Here is a 22,027-nt window from a genome sequence, read left to right on the forward strand (position 1 = left end):
CTTGCACCTCAGTTTTGTATCAAAGCTGCAACTCAGATTAAAAGAAAAAAAAATTCCCCAAGGGAAAGGACATCTGCTTAAAAAACCCTCACCCCTGCAATTTAGTGGCTGGTAATTCAAGAAGAAATTTTTTGAGCCCGTTTTCCAAATGTTCATGACTTCCTCCTGTAGCCTGCTCCTCTTCCCCGTATTTACTTCTGATTTTCCATGTCTGCTATTGATTTAGTACAAGTTGTCTGGGAGCGTATCTGAAACTGAATTGCAGGAATTTAAGTGGTGATGTTAGTGGTTTCTACATGTGTAGGCAATCAAAAATCTCACCAGTGTTCTGTATAGATGTAGTCTGGTATGTTAGCAGCCAAATCATAATGGATGGCCATAAAGAACTGCACCAGTCAGGAAGGTAACTTCCTCGTCACCTCTAATGCAGTAACTGCAGCTGACAGTCAAAGGGATAAGACATTGACTTGCACAATGCAGTTGGTTGCTGACAGCTTTCCTCTTAATGGAGCGAGTTCCAAGTTCCGAGAATGGAACATTCCAGATGCAGAACTCCTGGATGATGATGGGATTTTGTTTTGCTTCTCCCTGCTGCCCCCTGCAACCAGTGTAAATCTCATCATGCAACAGTAAGGATATGGCTGAGGCTTTTCGTGTTTAAACAACAACTCTTGAAGGGATCTAAGCTGTGTTTATATAAGTAGTTAGTCGTAACGAACAGATACTTATTTCCTGAGTCACTAAATCACTATTTCCACTTTTTTATCTAATGCTCATCTTTGAAGCACTAAAAGGTCATCTGGTGAGGAAGAATACAGAACCATAAGTTTCTAATTGCTAGTTAACAGTTGCTGACATGCTCTGCCAAAAGCCTTAATCTTTCACTTACCAGTGAGAATATTTGTAAGCCTAGAGTTACATTAAGTGGCTGGTATTTGCTAAAATAGTGTGTTTCATCTTTTCCAAATGATTGCTGAATCAGTTTGCCTTGTACAGTTGAGTGGATTTGGCTAGAGGCCTTAATGAACCTGATTTATTTGAGTTTGACACTAGAAAGAAAACCAGGGATTTTTTTGCCATGGGAAATGGAGGAATTTGAAAGCCAAGTAACAGTGAGGATTGAAGAGCTCAGGTGGGTTGGAGCGACTGAGGGTATAGTTAAACACCTGTCTCTTGGGTCTAAAGCTCCCTGGGTTTTATTGTATCCTTCAATTATAAAAAAAAATGCTGCAGATCAGACTAGGGATAAAACTGTTCAGCTAGAGGCTGAGACAGCATGCCTTGTCAATTCCATAGCAGGGGCAACAGGGAGAAAGATACCAACTCCCACAAACCCAAAGACTAAAGATTATTGAAAGAAATACAAGTATCTTACTGCTTTACAGATGAAGGAGGTTGCATAACAGTTACAGAGTTAAAAAATGTTATGGAAATGTTAAAAAATGTACAGTCTCTAAACCTACAAGTTTACAAGTTTGTAAAATAAATCTGGATATTCTTGCATAAACAGAAACTTGTATCTTGCATCTCCAGGAACCGAAACTTTAAATTAAATGCATGCTAACTTTGCAAAAGCTGGTGATGAGGAATGTTTTATACTCTTGATGCAATGGTTCAATGCAAGCTAATGCAATACAATGCAGGCCTGTAACATACATTCGAGGGGAATATGGTACATGTGTGTGTGCAGATATCCACAAAACAAACCTAATAGTGTAAAATGAAAAGGTGTAAAAAAGGAAATGTCAAAATACAGGATTTAACATATATACCTATATCTAAGTATATGTATACATAGGAAGGGACATCCAGAGGTTTCTAGTACAACCTCTTCCTTGAAGTAAGGCTTTCTCCAGCCTGGTCTTGAAAACCTCCAAAGATGCACAATGCACAGCCTCTCTTGGAAACCTCTTCCAAAGTTTTACTATCCTCATAGTGATCTTGTTTTTCCTTTCTGTTCCATCAGAATCTCTCCTGATTCACTTTATGACCACTGTCTTTCATTCTCCTGCCATTTGCCTCACTAAAGAGTTTGGCTCTGCTTTTTGTAGGTGACCCCCGTCTAAGTGGTGAAGGCTACTATTAAGTCTTTCTGAAGCCATCTCTTATGCAGGCCGAACTGTTCCAGTTCCCTCAGGTTTTCCTTGCAGGACATGTTCTCCAGACCGACTACTATCCTGGTGATCTCTGCAGGACTTGATCAAATTTACCAGTACCTTTCTCATACTGGTGCACCCAAACCTGGTTGCACTATGCCAGACTTGTTCTACCAAGTACCACGTAAAGAAGAACAATCACGTCCCCCAATGTACTGGCCTGTAAATAGATCCCAAGATGCTGTTAATTCTCATCAGTGCTAGGACACACTGGTGGCTCATGTTTAGCATATTGTCCCCAAGAATTCACAAAGTGTTTTCAACAGACCTGCTTTCCAGCTAGTCGGTCACAACCCAGCCTGTACTGCTGCAAGAAGTTAAGTCAGTTCCAGGTGCAGGACATTGTATTTGTTGAATTTTACTCCTACAGCCTGATTAGGTCCCTCCTAATAACAGCCCTGTTCTCAGGCATATAGTCTGTACTCCCAGTTTGGTGTTTTCCACAGACTTATTTCTGTGTGTTCAAGTCATTGACAAAGGTTTTAAACAAGTTCCGAGGAAAACCGCTGAAGAACTTCATGCTGTCACCAGCCTTCAGATTGACTATGATCCATTAACCAGTACCCTTTCAGACCAACAATCCAGCCAATATTTCACCCATCCAGTAGTTCACTTTTCTGGGCCATAATGTCCTAATGTGGGGCAAGAATATTGTGGGAGACTGTATCAAAAGCCTTTCTGAAGTCTAAGTACACAACATCCACCACATTCCTCGCATTCACAAAACCAGTCCTTTCATCATATAAGACAATCAGGTTGGTCCACCCTGATTTACCTTCAGTAAGACATGTTCTTCTGTTTCATGTGTTCAGAAATGTCATGGGTGGACTTGCTCCATGATTCTCTCAGGGACCAAAGTGAGGCTGTAGTTCCCTGACTTATCTTTCTTGCTATTTTAAAAAATGGGTGAAATATTTACCATTCTCCAGTACTGGGGGACTCCCCTGGTCCCCATAATCTTTCAAAGGTAATAGAGAGGCAGTAGCCTTGCAATAGTATCAACAGGCTCTCTCAGCACCCTCAGATGCAACCAGTCTAGTCCACAGAGCTATAGGATTGATACAGCTCTATTGCTCTGGGAAGGAACTGTGCAACTACTGGAAATATTAGTTCTCAACTCTCCTGTTCACTGTATTATGGTCAGTCTTAAACTAGGATAATTTTGTCATACATTTGCCTACTTTCTGCTTCACTGCTGTTCATGAAAACACCCTGTTTTGTTGGATTTCTAGACATTCCCTGTTTATACTGTAAGCATTAACGTGCTCATGCTGACCAATACCTTTTCACTGTTTGAAGTTCTAAAGGAGACAGTGAATTTCTTTTACCTGAAATGTTTGGGTCTTTTTCCTGTCAACAGTACTTAGATAGATTCTCTTCCATGAATTAGAAGAGCTACAAAACATGCTTCCAGAGGCCAGAGCTTCAATTTACCCATGTTCATATTATGCTTTTGTTTGTGTGAGGACCAACACACGTAAAGCTAACAGAAAGAATCCTTTAAACGCTATTTCTAGTTCCCCCCCCCAGTCACTCTCTGAACTTCTGTAGTTTGATCACAGCTCACTGACTGCAATGCCAACAAAAAGTTTCACTTCTCTCTTAATACCAAGTGCTGCAGCTCAGACAAGGCACTCGTATCTACTCAGTTATGATCTAAGATACTCTAGTCACTGGCTAAGTGACTATATTTCACAAATATCACTCATAGGTTACAACACTCTTTAATGGCATCACCAAAGGTATTAGAACTTACGTTAGGGTAATAAGGTTGAAAAGAGAGCAAACTATTGCCTTCGCTCTCTGAGGGTCCCAACAGTCATGTCACAAGGAGTATATTAAAGTAGATAAATTGTTTGAGTAGGCATCATCTTGCTTGAGTAGGTACCATCTTCTAAAATATATCCATAGTAAGAGAAAATCAAAAGCCACAGACTTCGGCCTTAGAGGTTTTCCCAATCTGCAGGTTTGGAATCTGGAAACACTAGGAACAAAAAAAAACCAAAAAACAAAACAAAACAAAAAAAAAGCATGCATGCAGTTTATCATTTCATGCACATTCTTACAGTTTGTTATTTTTTCTTCTGGCTACTAGAACCCCAATTCCAGGAGTCAGGCAGGAGGCCCCATTACTTTCTAGAATACATCTCTGTAAGCAAAGGCTCATGCAAAGTCACTTGTGGTTAAACTGAAAAACAGAATTTAAATTTCTGACAGACAGGATGCATCCATTTAACCACACAACGCTTGAAGTTAAACAGAGCAAATCTACAGTGCTGGCATATTTTCTGCTAACACAGGCTTAGCTTGTGGATAACATAGCTCCTAGAGCCAAGCACAGACCCTGAAGTCTTGGTACACAATAAAGGCTCAGTAGTTTGTTGGACAATGAGGAAAATATCTTCTAGCGCTGTGCCATGTCAGACAGCCCATTTCCAGTTGCATTCCCAGACAAGGCGGAAGACTGTCTTGGGGCTCATTCTTGGTTGGCAGGGAGGAAAGAAAGAGGGAAATATGCAGGTGTTTTAAAGCATTGCATTCAAAATAAATGCGTAATTGGGAATGTAAAGCTTGCTCTGGTGTCTTAGTTTGGACAGGTGAATTTTTAAGTAGTTGTCTTTGCAACCTTGGCATTCAGGCACTTGAACTTGACGTAGGCTTCCCAAGCTTTTATGTATGCTCGACCTAAGACCTCACACCTTTCAACTTTCAGAAAGCCAAAATCTTCTTAATTTCATCAATTGGAGTGTTTGAGTTACTTGCAGTTTGTCACCAAGTTGTGTGTCTTGCCACCAACGCTCCCAGCTCCTATTCAAGTTTCCATATTCATTGGTTATAAAGACACCTATATGCTTTTGAGGAAAACCTTGAGACATGAGACAGCTTGGAGCAATGACGGGCCATACACTGACGAGAACCGCCGTCATTAACCTCACCCTGCTCACAACTTCAACGGATTTTTTCAAGGCCGGACACTCCGTGGACCCTGACATCCTCCCTCCGCCCGAGGCCGGGCTCCGGGACGGCCGGGGGCTGCTGGCGGCTGGCACAGGGACCGGACGCCACAGGGACCGGACGCCACACGGACCCGCGCGGCACAGGGACCCGCGCGGCACAGGGACCCCACCCACCCCCGGCACGCTTTCGCGGCAGGGGGAGGGGGAGCGCGTGAGGGCCAGCCCCGCTCCTCGGGGAGGGGGCGGCCAGAGCCGTGCCCGGGTGAGCGCCCTGCGCGCATGCGCCCTGAGTGCGGCGCCCCCGCTCGGCTCCGCTCGGGCCGCGCTCGGCTATTTCCGCCTCTTTGTTTTAAAGTCCGGGCCGAGCCTTTTAATTTTATCCCCCCCCCCCTCCTGTTTAATTTTTTTCTTTTTTTTTTTTTTTTTAATGTTCTGGCGGGGGAGGGAAAGAGGAGCTGGTGTTTTTCTCTGCTTCGCGTTACCTCGCTCGGGTCCTCTGCTTTCTCTCTGTGGTGGCGCTCGGGGAAGGACGGGCCGGGGAGCAGAGGATCGGTGACGGGGATCGGTGACCCCCCCCCGCCAGCCCCGAGAGGCGACCGCGCCCCTCCCCCGCCAACGGACACGGCGCCGCCCCTCTCCCGTCAGGTCAGTCCGGGGCCGCGGCGTGGCGTGGGATGGCGTGGGGTCCGGCGGTGGGGGGGGCCGAGGTCTCGGCCTTCCTCCGCCCCGCTGGGGGGGCCGCGGGCCGTGTGAGGCCAGGCGAGGGTCTTGGGGGCGGGGCGGGCCTGCCACCCGTCCCCCTCCACCCCCGAGCTGTTTGCGGTGAGGGGCTGCGGGGGCCTCCCGGAACGGGTGTGCGTGGGGGAGACTGTCAGGCGAGGGGCTTCTCCGCCCCAGGGGGTGGTGGTCTGCGGAGGAGCGGGCCTTCTGCCTCCTCCTCGAGGTGTCCGGGCTTTGCGGGGGGGGGGGGGGGGGGCTGTGCTTGAACTTTCTGTGCTGCAGCAAGCACGCTGTATTCTCGAGAAGGGTGTGTGTGTGTGTTAATAGAAGAGGTTGGTTTCTGTGTGGTGTTCGTTCCCCTCCCCAAACACCCCTCCCGAAGCAGGGAGTCTTCTGTGGGCTAGGGGAGCGTCCGTCCCTATCCTGTCAGTCTGGACAGCTCCCCCGCCCCGCCCGAGGGGAAGGCGGCTCTTGTCTTCTGGGAGAAAGGAAAGCCTGATACCCCAAACTGCACCCCTTCCTATCTCTGAGCAGAGCTGCCTGTTGTGTGGCGAGGCCTGGGGCAGCTCAGCTGCTGGCAAGGCGGTACTGCCTGTGGGGAGCCGGGGTGGATGGAGCTGTCCCGAGTTGTCCCGGAATGCTTCCTCCCCTTCAGGGCTGAATTTACAGGGCTCCAAAACCGCACGGCTTTGGGAGAAAGGGTCTCTTTGAGGGGTGGGGTGGTGGTTGGTAGTGGTGGAGATGCGATTTCCAGTAAGCTAGAGAATAGAGGGGATATGTCCCTTGCATGTACAACCTCAGCTGTGCAGATACGTGGCTTCCATGCTCTGTATCTAAGTGTCATATGGGATTTTAAGTCTTGTGAGAAATAGTGAAATGAAGTGGTATTGAAGGTAAAATACAGAGTGCTTATGGTTTGAGTTGTTTTAAGGTCTAAAGATATATATATACACGCACATACATATATATATTTACGTGTAATCAATATTACAAAATTCTGATTGTTTTTTCAACCACTGAGTTTTAGTGAGTTGTGGTGCTGTTGGATTTGGTCTCTTAAGTTGGTCTTTTTTAGTCTGAAAGTGTCGAGTGTTACTTTAGTGTCTCCTGTGTGGAAAGCTTAGCCTGTCCTGAAGTTAATGAGGCTCACAGGGGGTTTGATTATTATGGTTTATGAAGTATGTAGATGTTCTTTTGTTACTTCACGTTTGTGTTTTGTTGGGTTTTTTTTTAATTGTTACAAAACTATCACTCTAAGCATACTTTGTGTCAAATCAGTTTAGCCCTTTCCTGCCTTCTGTATGAAAAACATGCCTCTGAGAAACCAGTTCAGGAAATTATGTTTTATTGTCTGTATATGTTGTGGAGCATTCTTCTGGAAATACTTTGTTTGATATTTTTCAAAATAATCCTACATAATTGTCTTCCAGAGTTTCACAGGAGAGTTAAGTTTGTGGATGAAAAGGTTTGAATTAAAAAAAAAAAAGTTGAGATGAACCTTATGTTTAAGGAGCATCTCATGTATGTATCTTACATTGTAAACTGGTTTCCTTTATACAGCATGAATATTTAGGCATATGCTAAATATGTTGTTACAGGTCTTTTTAGTACTAAGTCATGTGCGTTTTTAAAATTATTATTAATTATTGTTGGGTAGGATACTTGTGAATTTTATGTTTGTTCTTTTAGTGGATGTCAGATGAAAATCAGAACTGTGATACTTAAGTCTCATAAAGGTGTTCTGCAACTCATAAAATTCTTTGCTTATTGACAAGATGAATAGAAATAGAAACCTTGCACCCTTCCAGTAGCTTTCCTATTTCAATTTAAGTTGTACTTGTACATATTTTATAATGTGTTTAAGAGAATACAAAACCTGTGCAGAACTGAAGGTACTTGGTGAGATCATGTAGGATGCACTAGAGAGACGGTCAGGTGATTTTCTAAAGAGTTGTATAGGGGTACTGAAACAGATAGTTTGGAAAGAAATAGATTTTAAAGCATTTTGTAAGCCAATTTTTGAGGAAAGTCTGTTTCATTTCTTTATGTGGGCTGATCTAGCCAGCTTGATCTTGTTACTCTGCTGTCACCATAGAAAATCAAGACTGAACACTTGTAAATGTTGTATTAAAATTGACTTAGAGTTTGTAACTATGCTAGCCTAATACTAATGCCTATAATGGCAGAAATTAATTACCATGCTATGAAAGACTTCTGCTACTAAGAGACTGTAAAGTACAGTTTCTAGTTGCTGCAGCTGCCCAACCTGCTCATACTTCTCCTGACTACCTACATGCTCAAGAAAAGGTCATATCTAAGCTTTATATTTGAGATATAGGTAAGCTGTCTTGCCAAGAACCGTTCCACATTTGCTTTAATAGCTTCCATTTCCTTTTTTCCCATATGACTGTTTTATGTAGGTGGCCTTTTTAGCTTTTGTCAGGTAATGATCTGCCAGGACTGAAATAATTCCAGGTTAAATTCCTAACCTGTCTGGGAAACTCTGTAAGAAGCAGAAGCATTTCCATTGAAGCTCTAAGCTAGATACAACCTACGAAGTTGACATGGACATGATGTTTTGAAAAGCATGCATGTTGATAGCATTTCACGTGTCAGCTACTGTCTTAAGAGATGATACCAGCTCACAAGAAAGTGTTGTGAGATCTTGTATGTTATAAAATAAACATTTTCTCTATTTTTTGTTTTGGAACTATCGTCCAGTTGGTACACATGTGGAAGCAGAGTTACTGAATGGAAGCTTGTATTGATAATGGTGTTTGGGGATGCAATGGATTTAACACTGTCGGCATTCCTGAGAGTTTAGTAGTTTAAACTCTGTTCTCATTTAAAAGAACAGAAAGTTTAAAAGTGAAGATGCTTAATGATGGTTGAAACTACTCCAATTTGCTAGGTTATGTATGCTGTCGTGTTTAAAGAAAATGTAGAGAAAACCTGCTTAGGGCAGTTTGGAGTAGGTTAAAAGCTATGGAAGCAGTTGTCCATGTCTTTTAGCTTATGTAAGACTTATTTTGAAGTTCTGTCTTGAAGTAAACTTACAGTTTTGTATTCCTTGCACCTCCCTTTTTAAAATGCAAGCTTGCTGTGTTAGACTGTAAGTTTAGCTAATATGTGGAAGTCATAAATGCAATAAAAAGGAATAGCAATAAGGGTTGTTCTGTATTAAAAGCAATTTTTTCCCATTGTGATATGTAACACAGTTTCATTGCTAACTGAAGACACACTGTAAACAGTTGGTTTGTTCGGTAATTGCTCTAAAAAGCCAAGAAAAAACTTGCTGCTTTTATCAGAATTAGATCTTCTCAAGTTAATTTTACTGAATAAGTGCATCTATATTTAAATCAACATACTATGAAAATTAAATACTCAGTGTGTTGAGAACTATTGAGAATGAAAGCCTCATTTGCTATTGAAAGTTTGATTAAAGTTTGCTATGCAGACACCCAAGTCTTGCAATCATTGCAGAGTCAGCATTGTAGGAAGAAATAAAACAGCAGTGAGTTATCAATGATACTATTCCCCCCCTCCCCTTTTTACCCTTAATCAGAAAGAGTACTTTATGCTAGGAACTTCATATTATATGTAGGAACTTAAGGGTCTTTTTATTCCTTTGTCAGATACAGCATATATTATTCAAAAGTAGGAGGTAGTACAGATCATTCAAAAGTAGGGGGAATGACAAAGTATAGTGAGCTCAAGTTACTTGTTCCTTGTGCCAAAAGATGACTGCTCTCACAGTTATGACTGCCTCTTTTTCAAATCACAGTTATAAGTTGACAGAGCCAGTAGGGGAAATTGTTGAGGGGGTGGGGAGAACTGTAGATAATCAAGGTGTGTGTGTGTTGGCATTACTACAATCCAGGCTAAGATTGTAAGGAAGAAATAAATATGCAAGTGTGAATAAAACCAGGCTTTTTCTTAGCTTTGCTCCTAGTGGAAGAACTTAACCTAGCTCTAGCATTATTTTCCATCTCTCTGCAAAGTGGCAAGGTGACTTATTAACCCTATAGATGTGTATTTAGACTGACATTGTCAGATAGCTATTTCATATTCTGACGTGACTGACAATAACTTAGAACTTTGTCTACATTTAAAGGGCTCGTGTTTTGGCGGCAGTAAGGATCCTTCGTGTTTGAAACTGAGGCTATCCTTATTGTTGCAAACTGAGGATATCTTTGCTTTGTGAATAGCATAAATTCATTTTGATTTAAGGTAGGAAGCATTCTGTGCCTGTTGTGTGTGGGCAAGAACGTGCTGTGCAATACTTGTTTAACTAAGAGAGGAAAGTTAGTTCTCCATGTTGCCAGAAGGAGTATCATGGTGTTTGCTGTCTTGCAAATGCCTGTCTTGTCAAGTTTTTCAGTTTTAGTAAAGAACTTTTCTTTCACTCTCTGCATAACCAGACAGTCAGTGTATGTTACTATCTTTAGTTGATAATTATATAAGCATTGTGATGTTACTGGATATAATATGAATCTTGTGTGAATTCTGTGCGATGTCCTGCTGAAACAGGTCATCTCTGCTATCTTCTCTTGCAGTGTGCATGCCAACACTATATTAATGTTTGTAACCATAAATGTTATTATTTGTGAAAATATGTAAGCATTGCCAATGCAATGTTTGCTGGTGGTTCAGGTAATGTGTTGTGCTGTAAGCTTTTTCTAGTTTGTCACCTGAAAGAACAAGCTGAAAGGTACAATACAGCTACCTAATTTATATATTCTTTATTTATATTCTTACATATCCAAACTGTTAGTTTGAGTACACAGATTGGCATAATGAAAGTCATGGGACAATTGATTACTTAGTTGGAGGGCATTGCCAAATTTAACTTACTAGACAAAATGCTTATTTTTATTATAACAAATATATTTGTTGTACTGAGCAATGACAATCAGTAGAATTTATTTGAAGAATGGGATTTTTTCTAACATAGTGGCTTTGCTCATTCAGAGTGACTTTTCCCAAAAATCATTTGGAAAGAGTCATGTTAAAGCTGTGTCTTGGGGCTAAGGTGAAAATGGACTGTGATCTTAAGTCCTGTGTTTCAGGTGATTGTATTTCATACTGTTCCATTGCAATAATAACTGGGTTTTATTTTGTTTGTATTTTTTTCCTAAAATATAAAGTATGTTCTAGACACCAGGACTCTGATCTTGATTTGAGGAAAAATAAGCAAGAGGTAAGGGAATTTTTAATGTGCTTGGTTAAGTACCTAATCGTGCAAACTGCTGAAAATATATATGCCCCTGTTTCTCATCAAATTATTTATATTTCAAACTCTAACTTTTGTTAAACCTATATCAGTTAAAGATACTTCTAATACTGTTTCCTCACTTTAAGAGAATGCTAACACACTGTGATCAAATCAGTCCTCTTAATGCTTAAAATGCATTTCTTTGAATTATTCCTTTCTTCTAAGGTGTGGACCCCAAACCAGTGTACAGTGTTTGCCTGACTGGTTCTGTCTGTACTTACAAAAGCCCCTCAGTTGTGGTGCTACAGCAAGTGATTCCCTTACTCTTTCTTGCTTTAGCCTTATACAAGTTGGTTGTTTCATGACTGTTTTTCAAGCTTTACTGAATCTTTTTAAGTGAAAAACAAGCATAACACCACCACTTGTTAAATGCTCACTTAGAGTTTCTTATCCACAAGCGCAAGTTGCTTTTGTCCTGTGCAAAAGTCTGCATTTGCGGAAAAGTTCTTCCATGTTGGTGTGGAAACAGTGTAGTAAAAAATACCCTGTGAGTGAAATCCATCAGGTTTAGGGATAAACGTTTAGCATTTTTAAGACGAGTTGCATGGATGTATTTCATTTGTTGAATGAAATAAGTAACTAAAATGCCTTTTCCTGTAGTGGTTTCCTAAGACTGATTGCAAAGTAGCCTTGCATCTTAAAACAATTTATGCTTTAAGATCATGCTTTTTGTATTGGGTTCCTGTAAGATGATAATTAATTCACAGGTGTTTAGTTAAAATCTAAAGTTAAAGAAAGTTCTTTGATCTATGTTTCTACTGTTCTCAGACAAACTGTGAAGAGATGCCCAATTTTTTTTTTTCCTGGAAAATTCATAAATGCATTTTGCTTCCCAACTCTCTTTTCCCAATGTGTTTGGATTTGATAAATTGGTATTACCTTACCTTAAATCTGTACTTTTAAATTCTGAAGTTCACTGCTACAGTCTGAAGTGAAATTCAGGTGTAGGTACTGGGACCGGCACTGTTCAACATCATTGTCGGCGACATGGACAATGGGATCGAGTGCACCCTCAGTAAGTTTGCTGACGACACCAAGCTGTGTGGTGGGGTCGACACACTGGAGGGAAGGGATGCCATCCAGAGGGACCTTGACAGGCTGGAGATGTGGGCCCGTGGGAATCACATGAAGTTCAACAAGGCCAAGGGCAAGGTCCTGCACGTGGGTCAGTGCAATCCCAAGCACAACTACAGGCTGGGCAAGGAATGGATTGAAAGCAGCCCTGAGGAGAAGGACTTGGAGGTGTTGATTGATGAAAAGCTCAACATGAGCCAGCAGTGTGCGCTTGCAGCCCAGAAAGCCAACCATGCCCTGGGCTGCATCAAAAGAGGTGTGACCAGCAGGTCGAGGGAGGTGATCCTGCCCCTCTACTCCACTCTCGTGAGACCCCACCTGGAGTACTGTGTCCAGCTCTGGGGGCCCCAGTACAGGAGAGACATGGAGCTGTTGGAGCGAGTCCAGAGGAGGGCCACGAAGCTGATCAGAGGGCTGGAGCACCTCTCCTATGAGGACAGGCTGAGAGAGTTGGGCTTGTTCAGCCTGGAGAAAAGGCTGCAGGGAGACCTTACAGCAGCCTTCCAGTACCTCAAGGGGCCTACAGGAAAGATGGAGAGGGACTGTTTATCAGGGAGGGTAGTGACAGGACAAGGGGTAGTGAGTTTAAGCTGAAAGAGGGTCGATTTAGATTAGATGTTAGGAAGAAATTCTTTACTGTTAGAGGTGTGAGGTACTGGAACAGGTTGCCCAGAGGAGGTTGTGGATGCCCCATCCCTGGAAGTGTTTAAGACCAGGTTGGATGGGGCTTTGGGCAATGTGGTCTAGTGGAGGGTGTCCCTGCCCACAGCAGGGGGGTTGGAACTAGATGATCTTTGAGGTTCCTTCCAACCCAAACCATTCTATGATTCTATGAAATGTAAAATCTAGTCTATTTGAAATGCTGTGGTAATACCTTATTTTATCAAAAGTTTGAATCTAACTAGTTTGAGCAGGACCAGTTTAATTGAAAGGTGCTTTTTAATTTATCCTTGTTAATACTAGCATTATGCTTGGTGGCACCAGAGTAAGTAGTTTATTTACATACTAATTTATTAATCTTCAATTTCTAATCTTGTCCTTCTATTTCTTGACAGCCTAGAATGAGGTAGAAATCCCTCCCAAGACCAGGTCACTCTATAACAATTTCAGAAAAGACTTCATAAAATGCTTCATTCAAACTTTTTCTTGTGGACAATAGTCAAAATAAGACTAAGCTAGATTTGTATAAGCTTATATCTGAGGTACCATAAGTGGCATTGGACCCAGTAAAAAGGCTTCTAGGCAGCTAGTGGAGCTAATTTTCTTCAGTTCACCTTCTTGCATGGCAGAGTCTTTCAAGATTTAACAGAAGTCACCAGAAGCAGTCTGTGTATATTGATACACATGCTATTAAGTGAATCTTGGCACTTGAAGGTTTCATTTTATGAATATCTTTGAGATATGTAGGTGTAAAAAAGTACTGTATTACTTGCAGTCATTTTTAATGCAACTTTTTAGGCACAATCTTAGATGCTACCACCAGAAATTGTTTATCAGGGATATGTTTGCTCTAATCTGTAAGAGTTATTCAAACTATGTAAGGTTATCATACCCAGATGGTAATAGCTCATGGGTTGTGTGATTATGATTTTATTACTAAAAATGGCTTGATTTTGGACAAAGTGTTACAGAGAGGAAAGCGCCTTGTTTTGTGGGTTTTTTTTATTTCAGGGTTTTTTTGTGTTTTTTTAAAAAAGGTATTTTACCCTGGCCTTTTTTCTTTTTTTACTGAAATTAACAATGCAATGGAACACAAATAAGTGTAGGACTAACTCTGTATATAAGCCATTCTGTGATCAAGTATGTAAATGGATTATGGTCTTCAAGTGAAGTATGTTTGCTACTTCTCTTTGGGAAGGGAAAGTATATTCTGTCCCTCCGTTTCAGTTCCTCCATCCGTTGCCCCACCAGATGGGTCAAATAACTTGCCTAGTGGAACTTGAGGAGACTTCCAAAGCTACTGCTCTGTCAGGGTATTTATTCTCCAATCACAAGCATGAATTGACACTGAATTGAATTTCTGGAGATGACTGGAAAGTGTCATGGAGATTTGTTTTTAGAATGTGGAAATACAGAGTATAAGGATAAGTGAAAAGATTCCAGATTCCTCTTTCTTTAGCCTCCATTATTAGGCCTGACATTAGTGTAAGCTGTATTCACTGGAGGAGTGAAGACAAGAGAGAATAAGCTCCTTTTGCTTCTCCCCCAGATTCCTTAGCCACTTACTGCTTCCCATGATAAGTAACGTTTTTTCAGTTAGTCATCCATTATCACCGTCTGCACATTGACAATTTTAGCATGCAAATGGAGGAAAAAAAAAAAAGTTAAAATTCAACGGTCTCTCCTCCCAGCTTTAATCCAAAGACAAAGGAGTGCACTTTTTCTCTCCCTGAAATTACTCGTTCAAATGTTCATAATGTATGAAGTGATCTACATATGGTACATCCTGAAACAAAAAGTCTTTCAGATGCCCAGGATTTGCCGTGTGGAGATCACTGTGAGACAGGGTCCTTTCCGTCCTTGTCAGCCAAACTTTTAATGATAAATGTTTCTTGTGAGATGTTTTATTAAGTTGTGTTCTAAAGAATGGAGGGAAAGAGTGTCAGTGAAGATGTAATCTATTTAAATAACTATTACATTTTTATTAATGTTTCTAAGTTATTTTGGTTGTCCCTTATGGCGTAGTTCAATCTCTAAAAGCAATTCTTGGTGAATTAGAGAGAAACCAAATTCAAGCCTGTAGATACTGCTAGCAGGCTGCAGTGAACATCTTGCACTGAAAGACTGTTTCTTCCCTTTTTAATGTATATGTTACACATCCATCTAGTGTTTGAAATTTGTTTAGGAAGCAGTAAGGGTCTGTGAAAGTGATTTGGCTTTTAAAAATTTGTGGGGAAAGATTTAAGGTATAGCTGGAAAGCAGTTATTATGATACATAGCAAAGGTAGTGTTTATTTATTTACTTATTTATTCCTTGCATGGACTGTCAGACATTGTTTAGGCTGAAACTTTTCAAAGAATATTTGCTTCCTACAGTTTTTAATAGTTGGTGTCAGTGTGCAGCTCAAGAGTTTTGTTGGTAACAGACACCTCTTTGAATGTTAATTATAAATTCTATGATAATTCTGTAAGTTCAGTGATATTTCTAATGATGATGTTTTTAATCTTAATCTCAGGGTCATGAGTTCAAGCCCCATGTTGGGCGCCAGAAAGGACTGTCGTGGAAATCGGAAGTACTCGTGGTGCTTGCCACTGGGGTTGGAGTGGCCATGGTGCCTGTTGCATGAGTTGATTTCTAGGTGGTATTCTTAAGTAGTTGTTTAACCTTAAAAAAGACCTGAACCACATTCAGGAGACCTAGCAATAGAAACATACTGGCCTGAATGTCCCAAGGATATTCAAAATTCTGAAGAGCTGTTGTAAAAGCTGTTGTAACTAGCCTGAAGGAGAAAGGGAAGGTGAAGGTGTTCCCCTCTGTGTCCCCCAGAGATTGCTTCTCTGCAGAAAAAAAGTAGAGAAAGTAATTCCCAATACTTCCCAGGAGATAGCACCTGAGGTATGGAAGAGAGAGCACTGCTGCATACACAAACCAAAATATTCTCATGGCCAATAATGCTACCTTATCATAAGCGAGTAGAATACCGTGCAGCAAAAGGAACATCCTCGTCCAGCTCCCAGAAAAGATCAACAGCACCGTAGGAAATACATAATACCAGTAAGAACTCACAAAATGCAACCACATGAACAAAGAATACAACTATTAAGCTAAGATAATGTACGCTTGCAACTAATTTAACACGCTCTGTTCAAATCTGTCATTTCAACCCTTCAAGCCCCATGTTGGGCGCCAAAAAAGGACCGTTGCGGTTTAGCCCCGGCTGGCAACTAAGCACCACGCAGCCACTCGCTCACTTCCCCCCTCCCCCCTTATGGGATGAGGGAGAGTATCAGAAGAGTGAAAGTGAGGAACTCCTGGGTTGAGATAAAAACAGTTTCATAGGACAAAACACATAAAGGCAAATATTTATGATAATAATACATACAAAACAAGTGATGAACAGCACAACTTCCCACCCAAAGTCAATGCTACACAAGACCCCCAGCTGCCAGCCTCCCAGCCCACATGCGCAAGCAAAGCAAGACAAGGAATTCATTCGCCTCTTCCCGTGCTCAGGCAGGTATTCAGCCACCTCCAGAAAAGCAGGGGTCCATCATGCATAATGGTTATTTGGGAAGACGAACGCCATTACACTGAAAGTCAATGCTGTGCAAGGCCCCCACCTACCATGCAAGGCTCCCAGCTGCCATGCCAGCCAACCCCATGACGTTGTATGGTATGGAGTTATCTCTTTGGTCAGTTTGGGTCAGCTGTCCTGGCTGTGTCCCCTCCCAGCTTCTTGGGTGCCCCCCGCCTTCTCGTTAGCAGGGCAGTATGAGAAGCTGAGAAGTCCTTGAGTGCTTGGCAACAACTAAAAACATCAGTGTGTGATCAACTTAATTTCATCCTAAATCCAAAACAGAGCACTACACCAGCTGTCAGAAAGAAAATTAACTCTATCCCTGCCAAAACCAGGACTATACCTCTTCATACAGAATGAATGAAAGATTGATAGAAAAAGCTTTCGCTCATAGATGACTTGCCACTTTGAAACTGGCTGATTTCTGATCTGCTGCTGTGGATTAGAAAGCTTCTGCAGGGTATCACAGAATTATTATGTCCATGTGAAATGCTGTTGTGAATGCCTGACCCCTGAGAGCATAAAAGCCATTTAGTGGTTATTTGTTTGCTTTCATACTAGTTGTCCACATAGGTATCTCTTAAAAAAAATCAGTAGACCAACTTTTTTTAATTAAGTCTATTTTTTTATTATAATTTTGTATTTGTTAAGTTTGTTTGTTTCATATGGCTTAGTGCTGTCTTTGTATACTTGTTTTTTTTTCTTTCATAGAATCATACAATTTTATAAGTTGGAAAGAGCTAGCTCCTTAGCTATTGGTTTTCTCTTTCAATTTACTTATTTTCACCAACAGTCCTCCCTATAAAAGCTGACATTTATGCCTTGTTTTAAGGGATTCTGAGGAGTGTTGTGCAAAGATCTCAATGCAGAGCATGTCTTCATTTACAGACTTAAACCTAAACTATCCCAGAAGCTGTAGAATACCATTAATTACCATGACTGGATAAGGAAGAGTGATTTAACTTTTGTACTGTTCAAAGATGTGTTTTCTGTACTTCTGACTCTAGAGACAGACTTGAGCATGTGACAAAATGCCTATATGTAGGGCTGGAAAGGGGAACTTCTGTTCAGGGGGTAGTTAATTTTTCTTGCTAGCTGGAATATGTGGTTTGTGTTTGTGCTGTAGAAGGCGATGAGTAAGTTGTTGTAGTAAGGGAAACTGCTAATTGCTTACTTTCTCTGAGATTCATTTAAGCTGTTGGTATTTGACAATTTAGAGAACATTTTCATGGCTATTCCTTATTAAAGTGTAACCCTTAGTGAGTATAGGAAGGGAAATACAGACTGTCATTTTGGGCGATCTTACTAATGTATGCTGTAAGAACAGCACTTGAGAATTATGCCTACCAGGCAAGTTGGTGGATCTAGCTCTCATTCCACCTGCCTTTTTTCTTGAACAGTTTCCCCTTGTTCTTGTGCTGCATTGAGCCTATACTGGCATAAAGCTGCCTTCATCAGTGGTTATGCTAATATTCTATATTGTTAAGCACCTGATGTGTAAGGAATTTTTGGTTTAAGGTCACCTTCTTCAGTAAGGGTGGACAGTTGCAGCCAGTAATTTCTAAACCCACAGAAATTAGGTTGTCAAATCCTTTACACAAGTGAAACAAGTCTCATGGTGAGATTATTTTGTTGCCTTAGTAATTCAGACCTTTTAGCTCCTGCTTTACTGCCCAACAGTTTTTCTCTGTTTTAAATAAAACAGCAAAAGTCAGGTCACAGCAATGATCAGGTCACAGCAAAGAATTCAGTTTTATAATTGCTGAATCCTCTCATGCTATTGTTTTCCACTAGATTTTTCTGTCAAGAATCCGTGTCCTTTAAACCAGTGTCATGTTGCAGCATTAGAACTGAGAGACAAGATAGTGATGTTGTAATGGGTATTGCCCTGCTTTTTGGTTTCTTTTTAGCAGAAGTACTTGTTAACAATGACTTTGATGCAGACTTTAGAATGATTGAATGATAGTCCCTATATTCTATGACGTTTTCTTGAACTGTGACACACGATTAGATTAGACAACGAAAAAAATCTTAACAGTTAAATTTTGGAAATCTTTCCTTACCGCAACATGGTCAGTGAAACATTTAAAAAATCCAAACAAACCAAAGCACCCAACCAAGCAAAAAAAACAACAACAAAAAAAGATTTGTTAATTGCAGATATATTTTCTGTGAAGTGTCATGTCTTTGTGGAAGATAATGCATGTTTTTGTTTCACTAGACATTTAATTTCTCCCTTCCTACACACGTACAGAACACTAGATGTAATGAAGATGAGGAAATGAAAACAAATGGAATGTGAGGGCTTTAAAGGTATGATTCTCCCTACAAGTGTAGGGTTTCAAATACTGTTACACTATTGAGAATATTGTGAACCTTTTTGAACTGGGAAGTTGGAGCATTCTTCAGTCATTTGCAGTGGGTTTGACTTGGAAAAGGATGGTTGTTTTAGTTCTCAAAGGCACATGACCCCCTCCCCCCCCCCAAAAAAAGGGGGGGGGGGGGGAAATGCCTGTGATCATTTAGACAGGTACTTGAGAATGCTGGTTTCTGCACTGACTTGAAAATGTAGTACTTGTTTTACATGAGCACACATAGCAATTAAAGGAAATTTCAGAGATACCAGGCTCATGTTACTGTAATGATTTCATTAAGCCTGCCAAAAGTGTGAGGTGGAATCTTTATGCAATTGTCATGTAAAGGGTGTGAATCTGATGTGTGGCTGAGGGAGGCCCTCCCGTTGAGTCACAAAGCTCAGAAAGGACCACCTTGCTTTCTAAACTACTTCTCAGAGAGAAGCCTAGGTGTGGCTAGGTCCAGTCTTAGTCCTAGACTTGGTCAACAGTTTATGTCTAAAGGATTAGATATAGCCACATATCAGAGTTAATATTTGCCTGTCAGAGCCCCCTAAAGGACTTTCACTGAGATGGTTTTGCAAAGTTGAAACAGATAGAAAGTTTACTAATATATGATTATAATGCTAGCAAAATGCTGTCCCGGATATTCTTCACCAAAAAGGTGAAATCGCAATGCTTACCAAGACGGTGTCTTATCTTCGGCGAAGGAGAAGGAGCACAGCCCATCGACTGCCTCTTCGTGGTCTTCAATTTCTTCTCTCCCTCCCACGGGTAACTTACGCAACATCCTTTATATCCCAGCCTTAGCTGTCCCCTCCCTTGTGTGACGTTTAACATGATTTGGGTGGAGAGTCAAGTACTATAGTCATATATGTTTAGCATGTACTTCTTTTAGCTCATTAGTATATTTAGGGCTTTAATATTCATTTCACGGATAATGAAGCAAAAGGTCTCACTCTGGGCACCTTGGCCTTCAACATTCTGTGTAGAAAACGTCTATCTGTTTATTTCACATTCTCTAGCCACAACACGGCCATCTTGCTGCTGTAAGATTCTCTCCTTCAGCTGCTTCTCATACCAACCTTGAGGATCTCCATCCACAATGTTCGCTTAAGAGATGAGCAGACATCAGTGTTTTTAACCTCTTATGTACAATTGTCACAGCATTGTGACTGATCCCCAGTACAAACATACAGCCTACAAGAAACATGGCTGATGAAATGTAGTTATGAATGTCTTCTGTGTTTTGGTAAAAAATACTTTCAAGTAGCTTCTAATGGATAAAGTTATTGCACTTAATTGCTGAAAAGCTGTAAAAGTAAAAACTGTGAAGATGGCTGGGTTAGAATATCAGTGTTTTAGGGCCACTCTTTGTGTTCTTGTTCTGTTTTAGTATGAAAAGATGGTATAGTCAGTATGTCAAAATAAACCAAGAGCCAAAAAAGCTAGAAGAACTGTATTGGAGGAATGGGGTTTTTTGTGCCTATTGCATGACTGCAGGGTTTTTCCCTGTCTTTATAGTCTATTTTATTATAAATGGGCAAGAATTAAAAAAACCCACACAGTAAACTAGATTACATTTTGGTGGTTTATTTTCTCTTTCTTCTAGGAAAATAACTTATCTTTCCTTCCTCCTTTGTTCAAACTACTCTTTTTCACTTTCCTTTCTATTACCTGTTGAACATTGCCATTTCTTTCCCAACTCCTCTCAACTATTAATTCTTGTACTACAAGCATATGTGCTTTTGTCACTCTAATGCCAGTCTTTGTTTTCAGTGCTGTTTATTTTGAAGCCTATTTCTCAGTTTGTTTGAGTGCAGTGTACAGGGGTACAACAGGAGAAAAGGAGAGTTCTGTTGAGCACACTTGCTTTGTCCAGGTTGCTGATTTTTTCCCTGCTTTTGTAGGCTTGACAAATGCTTATTCATTGCCCTTGATTCTGCAGAGGCCAAACGTCCCTGAGGGTTTTTTGCACAGCTGTGGAATAGAGGGCCTCACAGTATCTTGACAGTTCAGCTGTTCTGTTGCTGGTCAATGGAAATGCCTTTTGGGCCTTCAGCATTGTGGCTGTCTGTCCACCATCTTTCAAGGGAAGTTTGTCACATGTAATAGATGATACTTGAATGAAAGACTTACCATGAGAAATATGCATGCTGCATGAGGCCTATAGAGCTGGCACTAAAGAAAAGTCTACTAGAATAGGAGATGATGCTGCTTTATGACAAGTGTACCCTCTCTAATAGGTGATGATTTTCTCCTGGCACTTCACAGAATCATAGAATCTTAAGGTTGGAAAAGACCTCTAAGATCATCAAATCCAACTCTATGTTACTATGGCTATCACTGGTGGATGGGGAGGGAGAGAGGAAGATAGCAAACAAGCAGCAGTGTAGCTTGGCTTAAAGGTAGGTGACGTAATTCAGGCTAGGAGCTTCACAGTAGGATTTGAAAAGTTCCACGCTACTGTTGTGATCAAAATAGTTTTTCACAATGTTTATCTTGTAAGGCATTCAAACCAAAATTGATAATGAAATACTGTGCAATTCTCCTTAAAAGTACCTGAAAAGAATTGGCTACTTCAGATACTACTCTCTACTGTCATAAGCATACTGATCTAAAGATTAATTTTGTGTTAAAAATACTTAAGTTCCTAATATTTTATTTACACTGAAGATTCTACTCAGCAAAGAAGTGGAAGTAAGAATTCTTGTCTCACTGAAAACTTGAAACTTTTGGCTTTAGTCTGTTCAGCCTATGACTAAGATATTTTAGCAGTTTACTTGGCACAGTCCAAGGTATTTAGTGAAGGAAATGGCAAGTCCTCATAACAGAAAAGTCAGATGTTACTGTGTTGTGTCCCAATATTATGACTGTTGTGTTCCTGTTTACTAAAAATAATAAAGCCTTTTGCAGGTAGAATGGCATTGAATTTGATTAGGTTGTCTTGACTTGTACAGTCAGTTTTATCAATAAGAAGTAAAAGGGTACTGATGTGGGTTTTTATCACCTAATGAGGTTTTCTGTACTTTGGAGCATTTGGGCAAATATGTGATTGTATCTTAGCTTAGTTTTGGAGTGAGTCAGCTCTTTGAATAGGCTAAGTCTGTGTTCACAGTGGTGTGTTTGTTCAAGGCAAGGGGCAGATGTGCATAGTGGAGTGAGAACTGTGGAACAGAAACACAGCAGGCCAGAAGTGGATTGGCACAGCCTGTTGTCTGAGCCCTTGATTAAGCTATTGGAGCTCAAGGTG

General features: G+C 40.9%; 1 protein-coding gene across 5 annotated transcripts in view; it reads left to right on the top strand.

Moving 5' to 3' along the window:
• The first annotated feature begins 5,288 nt into the window (after positions 1-5,288).
• PCGF3 (polycomb group ring finger 3) overlaps positions 5,289-22,027 on the top strand; it is a 66,010-nt gene continuing 49,271 nt past the window's right edge. Inside the window, exon 1 of one of the 5 annotated variants that reach the window (XM_075739887.1) lies at positions 5,289-5,758. In XM_075739887.1, the coding sequence (XP_075596002.1) occupies positions 5,393-5,758 (366 nt within the window). In that variant the 5' untranslated portion in view covers positions 5,289-5,392. The remainder of the gene's footprint in view (positions 5,759-22,027) is intronic. The other 4 variants (XM_075739885.1, XM_075739890.1, XM_075739889.1 and 1 more) reach the window with 4 other exon arrangements.

Source organism: Balearica regulorum, chromosome Z (genome assembly GCF_011004875.1).
Source record: "Balearica regulorum gibbericeps isolate bBalReg1 chromosome Z, bBalReg1.pri, whole genome shotgun sequence".
NCBI lineage: Eukaryota > Metazoa > Chordata > Aves > Gruiformes > Gruidae > Balearica > Balearica regulorum.